General features: G+C 37.4%; 1 protein-coding gene across 2 annotated transcripts in view; it reads right to left on the reverse strand.

Annotated features, from left to right (window-relative positions):
- The window catches only part of LOC135721195 (uncharacterized), a 40,963-nt gene extending 28,374 nt beyond the window's left edge, over positions 1-12,589 (reverse strand). The window contains exons 1-4 of one of the 2 annotated variants that reach the window (XM_073813569.1): positions 12,524-12,589; positions 12,273-12,322; positions 5,784-6,119; positions 5,344-5,670 (exon numbers count right to left, since the gene is read on the reverse strand). In XM_073813569.1, the coding sequence (XP_073669670.1) occupies positions 5,344-5,670; positions 5,784-6,119; positions 12,273-12,318 (709 nt within the window). In that variant the 5' untranslated portion in view covers positions 12,319-12,322; positions 12,524-12,589. Of the gene's footprint in view, positions 1-5,343; positions 5,671-5,783; positions 6,120-12,272; positions 12,464-12,523 lie in introns of those variants that run through there. The other variant, XM_065243380.2, reaches the window with a different exon arrangement.
- Positions 12,590-12,803: the final 214 nt, after the last annotated feature.

Below are 12,803 nucleotides of genomic sequence, written 5' to 3' on the forward strand. Positions count from 1 at the left end.
CTACCTGAAATGACATCAGCCAAAATCAGTTGTTCAAAACCTTTCTTTTTAGTACACTCTGTGTACACAAACAATGCTCTTAATTCATGTGTAGAGACTAGAGCCCATTTTATATTGATTATATTATAAATATTATACATCATCTAAGAAAGTAACACAAATGTAATAGGCATACACATACGCGCATCGCCCGTCACTTACATGCATTAAACAGGCGATACTGACAGTTGACAATGCAGTACATCATGGAGAAGCTGAATCATGAGGAGTTGATTAAAGTTCAGAATACCTTGGGAAAAGCTGCATTTTGGAAAAATTTCGATTTGATTATGACGAGAATAAACCAATTGGTAATGTGCAGTGCAGAATCTGCATTCATATGACAGCAAAAACACTGGGACATCACATCTACAACGGCATGTCGAGCGCGGCTGCGCTGCAGCTAGTAACTCTACTAGCACAAGCAGACAGTTATCAATGTCAGAGTTCTTTTCAAAGCCAGTGCCAACTAATGCCAGATCCCAAATTATTGATAAGTGTGTGGATTATTGCTGCAATGACATAAGACCAGAAGAAGCAAAATATGCGTAAGCAGCCTATGTTAATCGCTTATGATTTGGGACAAATATGATGTTATTTACAGTTATCAGAGTAAAGACAAGTTACAAATTAAAACTGCAAGCAGTGATGGAAGGGCCCTCGCACACATGACACCGCCACGCCGTGGCATAAGAATGAAAGGGAACAGTAGTAAATAGGCATTTAAGCATGTAAACATAGGTGAACCATTTAAAAGTGTAGTATAATGTGCCACATTTCCTGTTGCTAATTACAAATGACAGCGAGGTAGCATCGTGTAAGATAGCATGAGAGAGAGAGAGAGAGAGAGAGTGAGCGAGTGTGTGTGTGTATGAGTGACTACATGTAAATATTGGCACGTAGATGTGTTCAGTCCAGGACTCTTATCAATCATGTGAAGTTTGGGACAAATCCGACATTGCGTTATCATTGTAAACATGTTACTTCCTGTTACCAGCTGGTGGCGCTATGACCATAACTGACTATTGGCATCATAGTGACAAATTAACGTGTTTCTGTAACTCCACTACTTTTAGCAGTAACGAGCATGTAACGAAGTATTTTTTTTATCAAATAACGCAATTACATTTACTGAAATTTAAATGAGTTCGTTACTCGCATTACTCTATTTTGTAAAAAATAGACAAGACATATCTGATGTCGCAGGACCGTAATTGGCGGCGCAATGATTCATTACACTTCATCATAGCTGACAGTGCATATAGAATGAACATGAAAAATCTAAACGGGACAACATACCTTTGTTTAAAAATTGTGCGCAAGTCATAATCCATCCAGGTTCATGTTTGTAAATTATCTTCACCAAGCAATCGCAGTATGACATCAACTTGCATTTGTAGTCCACAAAGGTAATAAATCTAAGAAATGTTCATATATTCTTAGATGTTTACATCGGCTTCATGGAAGAGAACGATCCGCGATTGTTGTTTCCACTAAAATATTCACACTGCGCTGTACACCCGTGGTAAAACGCCATAGTATGTGTGAGCTTGCTTTTAGTTTTAGTTTCAGTCTCTCCGTATCCGAACAAACAATCCACTCGCTCTGTGTCTGTCTGACAAAACAATCCACTCGCTCTGTGTCCGTCCGACAAAACAATCCACGTAGCCTACTCCGTTTTCTGATTAAATATCTTCCTTTAATCCTGTGTATCATTTAAATCCAACAGAAATCAAACAATATATGACCAAAGAGCGCAGTCCCTGCGGCAAGCTTCACAAGCTGTGTTCCAATTCAAGGGCTGCACCCTACTAAGCATGTGATAAAAGGTGAGCACTCGGCCTTTCAAGGCGCTCAGAAGTTCGCAAATAGAACTGAAATGAGACGGTCTAACCTTCGGAGGACCCATAATTTGCCTCAACTGGTGCACGCGCATCGCGCCTGTTAGCAGGACACAGCGGAGACGTTTCTAACTTATTAAAATAAATATGAAATCAGAAAAATTATAATTTATTTTAGAAAATATGACATGTTGACACAATTGTCTCCAAGTTTTTAAAGACACTACACAATTTTAACACATTATATATTTTTGTAAACATGCAGAATATTTGTCTAAATAGTCTAAATGATATACATAAATAAACTAAGTTTACATATTAAGATAATTTCTAACAAAAATATTCAAAGGATGAATCTAAAGCAAAATAGGCTCCTACAGTATGTGATATATTAGAGTCTTACGTGTAAAATAGCCCATCCATATCATTTTACTGTTTGACTGTTCAGTACAGTTCATATTTACATTTAAAAAGCAGACATACAAGTAACTAATTACTTTTGATATACAGTAACTGGTAGAGTAATTCAGTTACTTTTAAAAGAAGTAACTAGTAACTGTAACTAATGACTAATTTTCAGTAACTTGCCCAACACTATTGACATGTAGATGTGTTCAGTCCAGGACTCTTATTAATCATGTGAAGTTTGGGACAGATCAGACATTGCATAATCATTGTAAACATGTCACTTCCTGTTGCCAGCTGGTGGCGCTATAACCATAAGTGACTATTGACATGTAGATGTGTTCAGTCCAGGACTCTTATTAATCATGTGAAGTTCGGGACAGATCAGACATTGCATAATCATTGTAAACATGTCACTTCCTGTTGCCAGCTGGTGGCGCTATGACCATAAGTGACTATTGACATGTAGATGTGTTCAGTCCAGGACTCTTATTAATCATGTGAAGTTCGGGACAGATCAGACATTGCATAATCATTGTAAACATGTCACTTCCTGTTGTCAGCTGGTGGCGCTATAACAATAAGTGACTATTGACATGTAGATGTGTTCAGTCCACGACTCTTATTAATCATGTAAAGTTAGGGAAAGATCGGACATTGCATAATCAGTGTAAACATGTCACTTCCTGTTGCCAGCTGGTGGCGCTATGACCATAAGTGACTATTGACATGTAGATGTGTTCAGGTCAGGACTCTTATTAATCATGTGAAGTTTGGGACAGATCGGACACTGTATGCCTGAGTTCCAGCAACCTGTTTCATAGCGAAACATCAAACTTTGGCTGTCCGAAACAGACACAAATTTTAATATAGAATCAAATCCTTTGCAATTTAGCATCACAAAGGCCTTAAGATGACAATCACCAAATATGAAGATGATCCGACTAAAACTGTAGAAGGAGTTAGTTAAAGTATGACTGCTGGAAATGAGAAAAACTGAGCCAAAATCTGAGAAATAATTCAAAATAGCTGACTTCCTGTTTGGTTTAGGGCGTTGCTCCAAGAGACTTTTTTGTAGGGCTTGTAATAATACATGAGCATACCGAAATTCGTAATTGTAAGTTAAACACAGTCCAAGGGCTGCTTCATTCAATATTTGAAAGTGGCGCTAAAACATGTTCCTTCAGGTTGCCAGCTGGTGGCGCTATGGCTATAAATGAAAATTGTTATGTAGATGTGTTCAGGTCAGGACTCTTAGCAATCATGTGAAATTTGGGACAGATCGGACATTGTATGCATGAGTTCCAGCAACTTCCTGTTTCATTGGAAAACATCAAACTTTGTCGGGCCAGAACCGACACAAATTTTTATGTAGAGTCAAATCCTTCGCAATTTAGCATCACAAAGGCCTTAAGATGAGAATCACCAAATATGAAGATGATCCGACGAAAACTGTAGGAGGAGTTAGTTAAAGTATGACGCCTGGAAATGACAAAAACTGCGCCCAAATCACAAAAATAACTCTGAATAGCTGACTTCCTGTTTGATTTACGGCTTCACTCCAAGAGACTTTTTTGTAGGTCTTGTCATGCTACAGAAGGGTACCGAATTTCGTAATTGTACGTCAAACACAGTCCGAGGGCTGCTTCGTTGAAAATTTGTAGGTGGCGCTATAGAGCCATTTTCCCACGCCTAATTCCAAAGCCTACACCACATGTAAATTTTCATCACTCTTGACATCTCTGCAAAATTTCATGAGTTTTCGAGTATGTTTAGGCCCTCTAAAGTCCCGCTGAAGTCGGAGAAGAAAAAGAAAAAAAAAAATAATAATAATAATAACTCCTTGAAGAACAATAGGGTCCTCACACCCCGGTGTGCTCGGGCCCTAATTACTCATGAAGGCCAGATTCATCACGTATCATGATATACTCATATACTTTTTATATGAATTGGTACATTAATGTGTGTACATTCACAGAAGATTATGTGTTTGATTTTTAGATACATGGCGCAGCACTTCTCATCTGGTGTGCGACCACCTTTAGGGAGAAACAAAAAATGTTTCATGGTATAGATTTGTTTGCTAGTTTGCAAATTTAGCATTTTATTAAGAGCTTTTATTTAATGATGTGTAGTGTTGAGGTATAAGAGGTGTTGTTTCTGCACTCTTCAATTATTAGCAAATAAAGAAAAACTATTTTGTAATAGTTTGTATTTTTGTGCTCTGTTTGGGAACTTAATGTATGTGATGAACAGACATAATAACCCAATGGTAATAGTTTTATGTTTGTGCTACAACAGTTTAGACCTCTGTAGCAAATTAACAAAAGTTAATGAACAGCCCAGATATGGACTATGTTCTTAAAGGGAAAGTTACCTAATGTTTAGTCACTCATGTTAATCAAACAGTATTGAGAGAAAATCTCTCACTGCTCTTGACTAAATCACTTTTTTACCTTTAATAAGATATATTAAGAATTATGAAAATCCTGCACTGATCCTGCAATCCTGCTTGAACCACTCTAGTTGAATTCCTCTTTACAGTTTTGGTGCCAAAACCCAAGAACGCTTACAGTTTTGATCTTCTTCTGAAACCTGAGATCCCTTACACCATGATGCTACAGGAGCTTAGGAGCCACCGAATTCAAATGACATTAAAAAAATGTATTAAAAAACACTGAAAATCTATGAACCAAGTGGCTCTTTGAAGTGTAAGGGATGTACCAAGAAATGTTTTCCTCGTGATTTAATTGAAGAGTTTGGTTGCAAAATGAGTTAAATCCATTTTTTAACATTTTTGTCAAAACATGTTTATTATTATGTTATCATGTTATAATTTTGTTTTATGGTGCTACTTAGCTGTATTTTTAAAGTTATGAAGGTTTAAATACAAACAAACCAACTGCAGTTGAATTGAAATTAATTGGAATGCACAACCAAAAAAAACGAGATTTCTGAAAAATTAAAAAAAACGGTGGTTATCTCGTTTTGCAACGAAACTCTTCAATTGTACTTGTAATCTGAATAAGATCTGTATTATATTGTAAGATGTGCTCACCACTGACAGTAACTGTGAATGGCTGATGTATGGTATAAACGCTGCTGGTGGTGGTGAGATCTACTTCATAAAGTCCAGAGAGATCCATTCTGATGTTCTTGATTTTAAGATATCCAGTCTGAACATCCAGCTGCAGTTTATCTCTGAATCTCTCATCTTCTGATATTTCACTGGCTGATTTATTGAATTGAGCTATAGGAATCCCTTTAAATCTCCACTGTATCTCATCATATTTCTTGATATCAGGATCATCAGTGTGTAGAGTAACAGAATCTCCATCCTTTACTGACACTGATTTTAGTTTATTTGATTCTGGGTTAATCACACCTGCAGACACAAACAGAGACAGTTAATAAACTCTTTCTTTAAATATTCAAAGGATCTCAGGAAAGACCAACAAAATTGCTACACAAGTTCCAATGGTTATCTGCGATACTCACCATTAACATTGAAACTCTTTTGTATAATCTTACTTCTGACAGTTATCTCTACTTCATATACTCCAGTGTGTTGAGTTGTGATGTCTGTGATGGTGAGATCTCCAGACTGATCCTTTAACTGCAGTCTGTCTCTGAATCTCCCATCAAGAACATCATCAAATATTGAGATCTTATTGCCTTTAGGTTCTCTATTGATTTTAGCTATGGTAGATTTTTGAGGCCCAAATGTCCAAACTATTGTCACATCATCTGCCTGTGTGTCAGTAAAATCAGTGTGTAGAGTAAGAGAATCTCCCTCCTTCACTGACACTGACTTCACTTCATCACCAAACACACCTGAAACACACACACAAGACAACTAGAAAATGCACTTCCGGAGGAACCGCAAAAGTGTGCTTGCTCTGGTGCGATCATTAACGTGATTTGTGAATAGCACCTTTAGGAGTACTTCGACTCGCCTGAAAAGTCCGCTCCCCTTCTCACTCTCATAATGGGAGAGGGAGGGTGTTACTGCGCCGAGTCAAAGTACTCCCAAAAGTGCTATTACGCCATAAAATATAGTTCCCGTTTTAAATCCGCTTAGAAAAGCGCTACGTTTTATTTTGTACCACCAAACTTGCTCGTATAACTACTCGTCTTAAATAGGAAAAACGTTGATGTGTTTGGTCACTTCTAACTTTATCTCTAAATGGTACAATTGAATGAATGGGGCTAAGCTAAATGCTATCGAAGCGTCGCAGCGCGCTCCAGCGCTTACGTGCACGCACACAGATGATAGAGGGATGTATCAACAATTCTTAGTTAAGGTAATAACATAGTTTAATATTGAAAATGAGTAGACTATTCCTTTAAGACTGTAGAAACATGGTGGCACAAAATGGCGACTTCCATGTAAGGGGACCCTCTGTGTATGTAGATAAAAACATCTCATTCTAAAGTAATGAAAACATAACGGCCATATAAGACCCATATGAAAGGTCTTTATACACCCCTGATAATATAGTTTTGTATATTATTTTGCATTTCTGTCAAGAGATCCTTCTAAAAATTACACACTGCACCTTTAATGTAGGCCAGACTTCACGTCACCAAAAGCAGCAGATATAAGCTGCATTTTATTGATCATAAGCTCATTTTTAAAATAAGCGATAGGAAAGAGCGACAGCAGCACTGATAGCCTAATATCATTGGATTTCTTTACTATTTATGAATATGATCGTGTGTTGAGCGTCTACGACAGGGCTATTCAATTAGTTTGTCATGGGGGCCAGAGATATATCAGTTATGATGACTACATATACATTTAAACATACTCATGTTGTAGTTTGAAACTGCATAACAACAAAATCTGTGCATTGTACAATATACTTTTTCTACAAACATGTATTTTCAAACTGCATACAACAAAACTTGTGCATTGTAATATGACCAAGTAGGCTTTATCTACATCCAGACATGTTCGTATTTTGTATTTTAAAACTGCATAACAACATAAGTGCATTGTAAGATACCCGAGTAAGCTTTATTCTACATTTAAAGGGTTAAATAAGAGCCATATCACACTCATTGAGAATTTAACTTATTTACTCACTTAAGTACACATAACCAAAAGTTTATAATATGGAACATAAAATTGTTTTATGCAGTTTTTTGTCAATGCTAATTATTTCACGACCTCTATTTAAACTACAACCGCCATCTTAATAACTGGCAAACATAAGGCTAGCTTCTAATAATAGAAATTATACTTTTAGATTTCATCAGGGCAGTAAAATCAGGTGTATGTTTGTCAGCGCGATACGCATACAGTGGTGCAGGTGCTGGGCTGTGAGCGATGGGCGATTGACTTACTCGTTTAAATTGCATTCTTGTGTGAGAACGATGACTCGCATAATATTTGAGCCTTTGCTGTATGAGCAAGCACAGAGAAAACATTCGCGTCTGGAGATAACTGTAGTCAGTGCCGGCGCCAGCCGAGCGCTGATGAGGGGGCGTCTAAAATACCAGAGGGGGCGATCACATGAATGCATATAATTCCCCCAGCTAGAAAATACATAGGTTTGGTACATTAAGTTTTAAAGTGTTATAAACAAACATCTCTGTAATACAACCACAAAAACTACAGCTATAGTGAGCAACGTACAGAGCTCTGAACAATACAACAACAACAACAAAAAAACGCATACCTAACGTTACATATTAGCACAACACTACTCATTTGAAGTTCAGACCCAGAGGTAGAAATACATTTTACGTAATGGTGGGGGGCAGTGTTGGCAAATAGAGTTGATGGTTTTCAGCCCAAAAACGGTCCAAACGCAACATTTTATCAACATTTTGGTTCAATTTGATCATATAACGTAGTTATTTTAACTGCCACAAGTAATGCACCATAAGCTAGCGATTAAGCAGCTAGAGAACTACAATAGCAAAATGACAATAACTCGTTTACATAGCTATGCTGTAGGATAGGCTAATTCAAATTCGTTAATTATAAATTTAACAATGTCTGTTTTTTATCTATTTACTCCTGATAAACAGGTGTGTGAGAGAGAGAGATCGTACAGGCTTAACTTACCTTTAACGCTAAATGCAGAACAATAATAGGCTGTTGGTTGTACGTTGACTTGCAAGGATGCTGAAGAACATGAACATCTGAACTTTTCAAAACTATGTACAGTCTGGCTGAAGTTCATGGTGCCCGAATTGACTTAATGACAGCCGAACATTTGGATCTTTGCAGCTGAAATGCTCCGATAATTCATCCACGCCACGGCATTAATTGATGTGTGACAAGCCGGAGTCCGGATTTTAGAACTTCCAATGCTATTTTCCATATATCCATTGCAGGCCCAGGTCACTCTCACACTCCTGTCTGTAAATGTTTATATAATTTCCCACTTCGACATCTTGATTTCCCTCTGAGACTCAGAACGCGGGCTCATTGTCGTCGTGCCTCAAGCCGTCAACACAAACTTGTTCAACTTCAGGCGCGGCTGCAAGAACCAACGACCACATGACGTCAAAGTACCGCGAGAACGATTCGAGAAATCATACTAAGTGTCGTTTCGTCTCGCTCTCGCGGCATTTTGACGTCTTCGCCTGATGAATTCGAACAAGCCTATAGGCTACACATGAGTGGGCGTGTGTCACGGTAGAATACATGCACACTTGTTTTTTTGTTTTGTTAAATAATTAGACTTTAAAATTCACTTTAGGAAGACAATACACAAGGCAAACGTGATTTTTAAATATAACGCATTTTATCATTAAAATCCCATTCAACTTTAATGGTGATCTGAGGGGGCAGGAGAGTGCCAATGAGGGGGCGACGCCCCCTCACGCCCCCTCGTGGCGCCGGCCCTGACTGTAGTTACAGTCCCGAGTAAACAAGTAGATGTGATGTTTTCAGCACTCGGATTAAAACTCAACACTATGGCTGCAGAGACGGAGTCTCCATTGACTGTGGCGTTGACTAATAAATATGGATGATCTCTGTTCTTCTCTTCAATGGAGCGGGGCGTGGCTCTTTATAAATAATGCAGTAACATGAGAGACGGTACATCTCCCTCTTTTAATACAGTAAACAACGAATTACAATATTTGTTTTCGATTTCACTTACACCATTTAAAAGCAGACATTCCAAGCATTATGTAGACATTCATCTTTTGTTTCTATGACAACAATTCGCTAAGTTACAGCTCATTTTTCTGACGCGTTTCTGGGAGTGGACAGAAAAAACACTAGACACTTTAACGTTTTAAATGATGTATAAATCATATCTGTAAGTCCAAAATCAGCAGAGTTATCTAAGTCTCTTTGCGGAGTGATTGAAAAATAAAGAGTTTGTGGCGCCTGCGCCTCTGTCGACCCAGACTGTGAAATTAATGATAAAAGAAAATATTTCACTCAGTGATTGACAGCATAATGCAATCAATCGTGTTCCCGTTCAACAGTAGCTAAGCATACGATTTTGATATATGTATCTTCTTACCTGAAGATTATGTAAATGGCATATACGCAGTCTTCTGGCAAAAGCTGTGTTTTTAAATGTGTCATACATTTCTGAAAGTCATGACTGTTTAAATACACTTGGCATCACATGCATGATTTAAGGTAAAGTGACACTTTTTCGCGTCAATTCACAATCATTTAAATCATGCAGCTGTCATAGAGCCGACGCCAAACGATCACGCGAGCGAGGACGCGATACTGACGCGCGCAAACTAATACGTTTACAATGTATTACTTTGATGAAAAAGGGAATTAAACTTGTCGTGCCATATATCACTGAAATAAAACAAAGGGATTAAAAGATGTCTGAATCATAATTCCTACCTGTATGTGAAACTCCAGAGAGCTCGCGTTGATTCAAGTATTCAGAATATAAAATCCATTTGCAGTTTTGTGGCTCTTAAAGGAACACCCGATTCTGTCAACAGCTCTTCTAAATTTCATTTTGCCATTTTATGCTTAAAACTACATTCCGCCATTGTTATTCAAACTTTTCCACGGAGCAATAGCCTGTTAGCTTAGCTTCTAAAGATGGCTGACAGACTATCTTTACATTCTGTGTAAAAAAAAACACGTTTGAACGTAAAGGCTGCCCTCTAGTGGTGAAGAAGCCTTGCTTTTTCCTATTTACATTGGTTTCCATTGGACATTTTAAAGTGGAAAATAACATAATATAGACATGTTACTGGAATGTTTTTTTATCTTGGGCATCTTCATATTGGAGTCCATAGTTCATATAAAAAAATTGGTTTATAAATGTTAAATAGAGCCTGAGATATATACTACTTCCTGTTTGGCCACTACGCCATAGGTGTATTTTGAGCTGTGATGGGCAAATGCTTCCGAAAATCAAAAATCCTTCTAGTAACTTTTGTGAGGCTTGGTCCAAGGATCGTGTACGTGGAATTTCATGAAGCTTCGACAAAATTTGTGACCTGTGAAACTTTTTTAAGGTTTTGTGTTCTATCCAATATGGTGGAAGAACGACATGGATCTGTGACTTCATCTTCTCAAGCAACTTACACCGGTACTGCCTGAACATTTTAAAGTTTGAACTAGGGGTGGGAATCGCAGGGTACCTCACGATACGATTCGATGCACGATACATGTCTCCCGATAACGATTGTATCACGATTCGGCGATTCTCCGATAATCGATGTATTGCTTGCAAATTATATGCCGATACATAACGATATCTGCCAAACTATAAAAACAAAAATGTCCAGGGAAAGATTAAGTGGAACTTTTCTCTTTATGCAAGTCCAAAAAAAGTTTTTAGGTATAGTGCTCCAGACTACCTTTTCTACTAAGAGCACTGTAGCCCCTGACTGAAATTTTTAAGAGTGCAGAAATGTTAGGTGCACACGTTATGTCAATAAATGCAATTATTTACTTTTTCCCCATAATATCTGCATTAGCCTACTGGCAAATACTTTGATAATAAATAGACTTCTGTATATGCATTTGTTGCACATGCCATTATGCACAATTGATCAAACTTTAATAGGAAGCAACATACCCTTTTATCTATAATGTAGGTGTTCATTTATAAGTTGTCCCGCTCTCTCTATCTCTCATCTATGCCATATTTAATGACCCCGCATCTTCTCGTGGTTAAATCTGTGTTTGATTTCAAGTTCACGCAGGGCTGCGCAGACCATCGTTATATTACTGAGCGCATTGAGACAAAGAATAGACGCGTCATGCAAATGAGCGGTAAAAACACGATCGCACATTCGTTTTTCTGTGGGCTTGCAATCTACTCGTCTTTCAAACTGAAATAACTAGAAATAAAAACTTTTGTATAAACATTTCTAATTTTATCAGCCCATCAATGGTATAAAAGCATTTTGACTTAAATGGCTGAGGCATCTATTATTTTACGTGCATCCGCCATCCTATCCTAATTTCTTTCAACGTTTGTTCATGTTTTCATCTTTCCAATCATTCATGTGTTTAGCGCCACCCCGAGGAGCCATAAAGCAATGGCGCTGGAAAATCTATTTAGGGCATCTTGTTTATTAATTAATTTATCGATATTTGAAGCCAGCGTATCGATTCTCGTATCGCGGAGGCTGACGATTGATACATCGCCATATCGAGATTTTGGCACACCCCTAGTTTGAACGGTGTCTCTGCGTCAAACGGTCTGGTTGCTAGAGCTGACACAAAAAATCTACCCGGGAATAATAATAAGAATAATAAAACTTAAGAAGAACAATAAGTGTGCTTTTGCAAGCACACTTAATTACTTAGACAGATATTAAACTGCCAGTATAAAGATCACTTCTGTTCAAAACAGTGAAATGTTGAAAACTTTCTGAAAAGCAGAGTCCACATTAAAGCAGGACATTATATATAATACATTATATACATCATAGATATATGCAGGTATATGTAGAACTTAGAATATATATATATACTGTATTAAGTGAAAGCGAAAGTGTTGCAGAAATGTTCATAAATCAACTTACTGTTGATAAATATAGAGATGAAAAAGAGCAAAGAGATCGTCTTCATGTTGCTGTAGGTTTGGAGTTAATAAAGATCAGATCAGTAAAGTTATATAAAAGTTCAATTCTTGATCTCTGACCGTTTGTCTGAATAACAGCCGTCACACCCATAAACTCACGGACCGACAGGAGAAAGACCAATGTAGACACTAAACAAACATACAGAGAGATAACACCAATGTCACATGACTATGGCTAAGTGCTAAGTGTACCTGTCGTGAAACAAAGCTTCTGAAATGGCGGGCTCGTATGAATCCTAAGCTGTGTCCCTATTCAAAGCTGCAACCTTTTTTTTGATAAACAGTGAAGAGTAAAAAGTACAAAGGTCACAGTATAAACATTATATACATTATATAAATGTAACATTTGTACAAACTGTTACATAAACGTTTACAAAAGAAGCATGTAACAATTTTTTGTATTTGTGTTAATAGTTTTAAAAAAGAAACAAAGAAAAACAAAAAGAGACAATAAGGAAAAGGAAAAAGAAAG

Source organism: Paramisgurnus dabryanus, chromosome 24, assembly GCF_030506205.2.
Source record: "Paramisgurnus dabryanus chromosome 24, PD_genome_1.1, whole genome shotgun sequence".
Lineage (NCBI taxonomy): Eukaryota > Metazoa > Chordata > Actinopteri > Cypriniformes > Cobitidae > Paramisgurnus > Paramisgurnus dabryanus.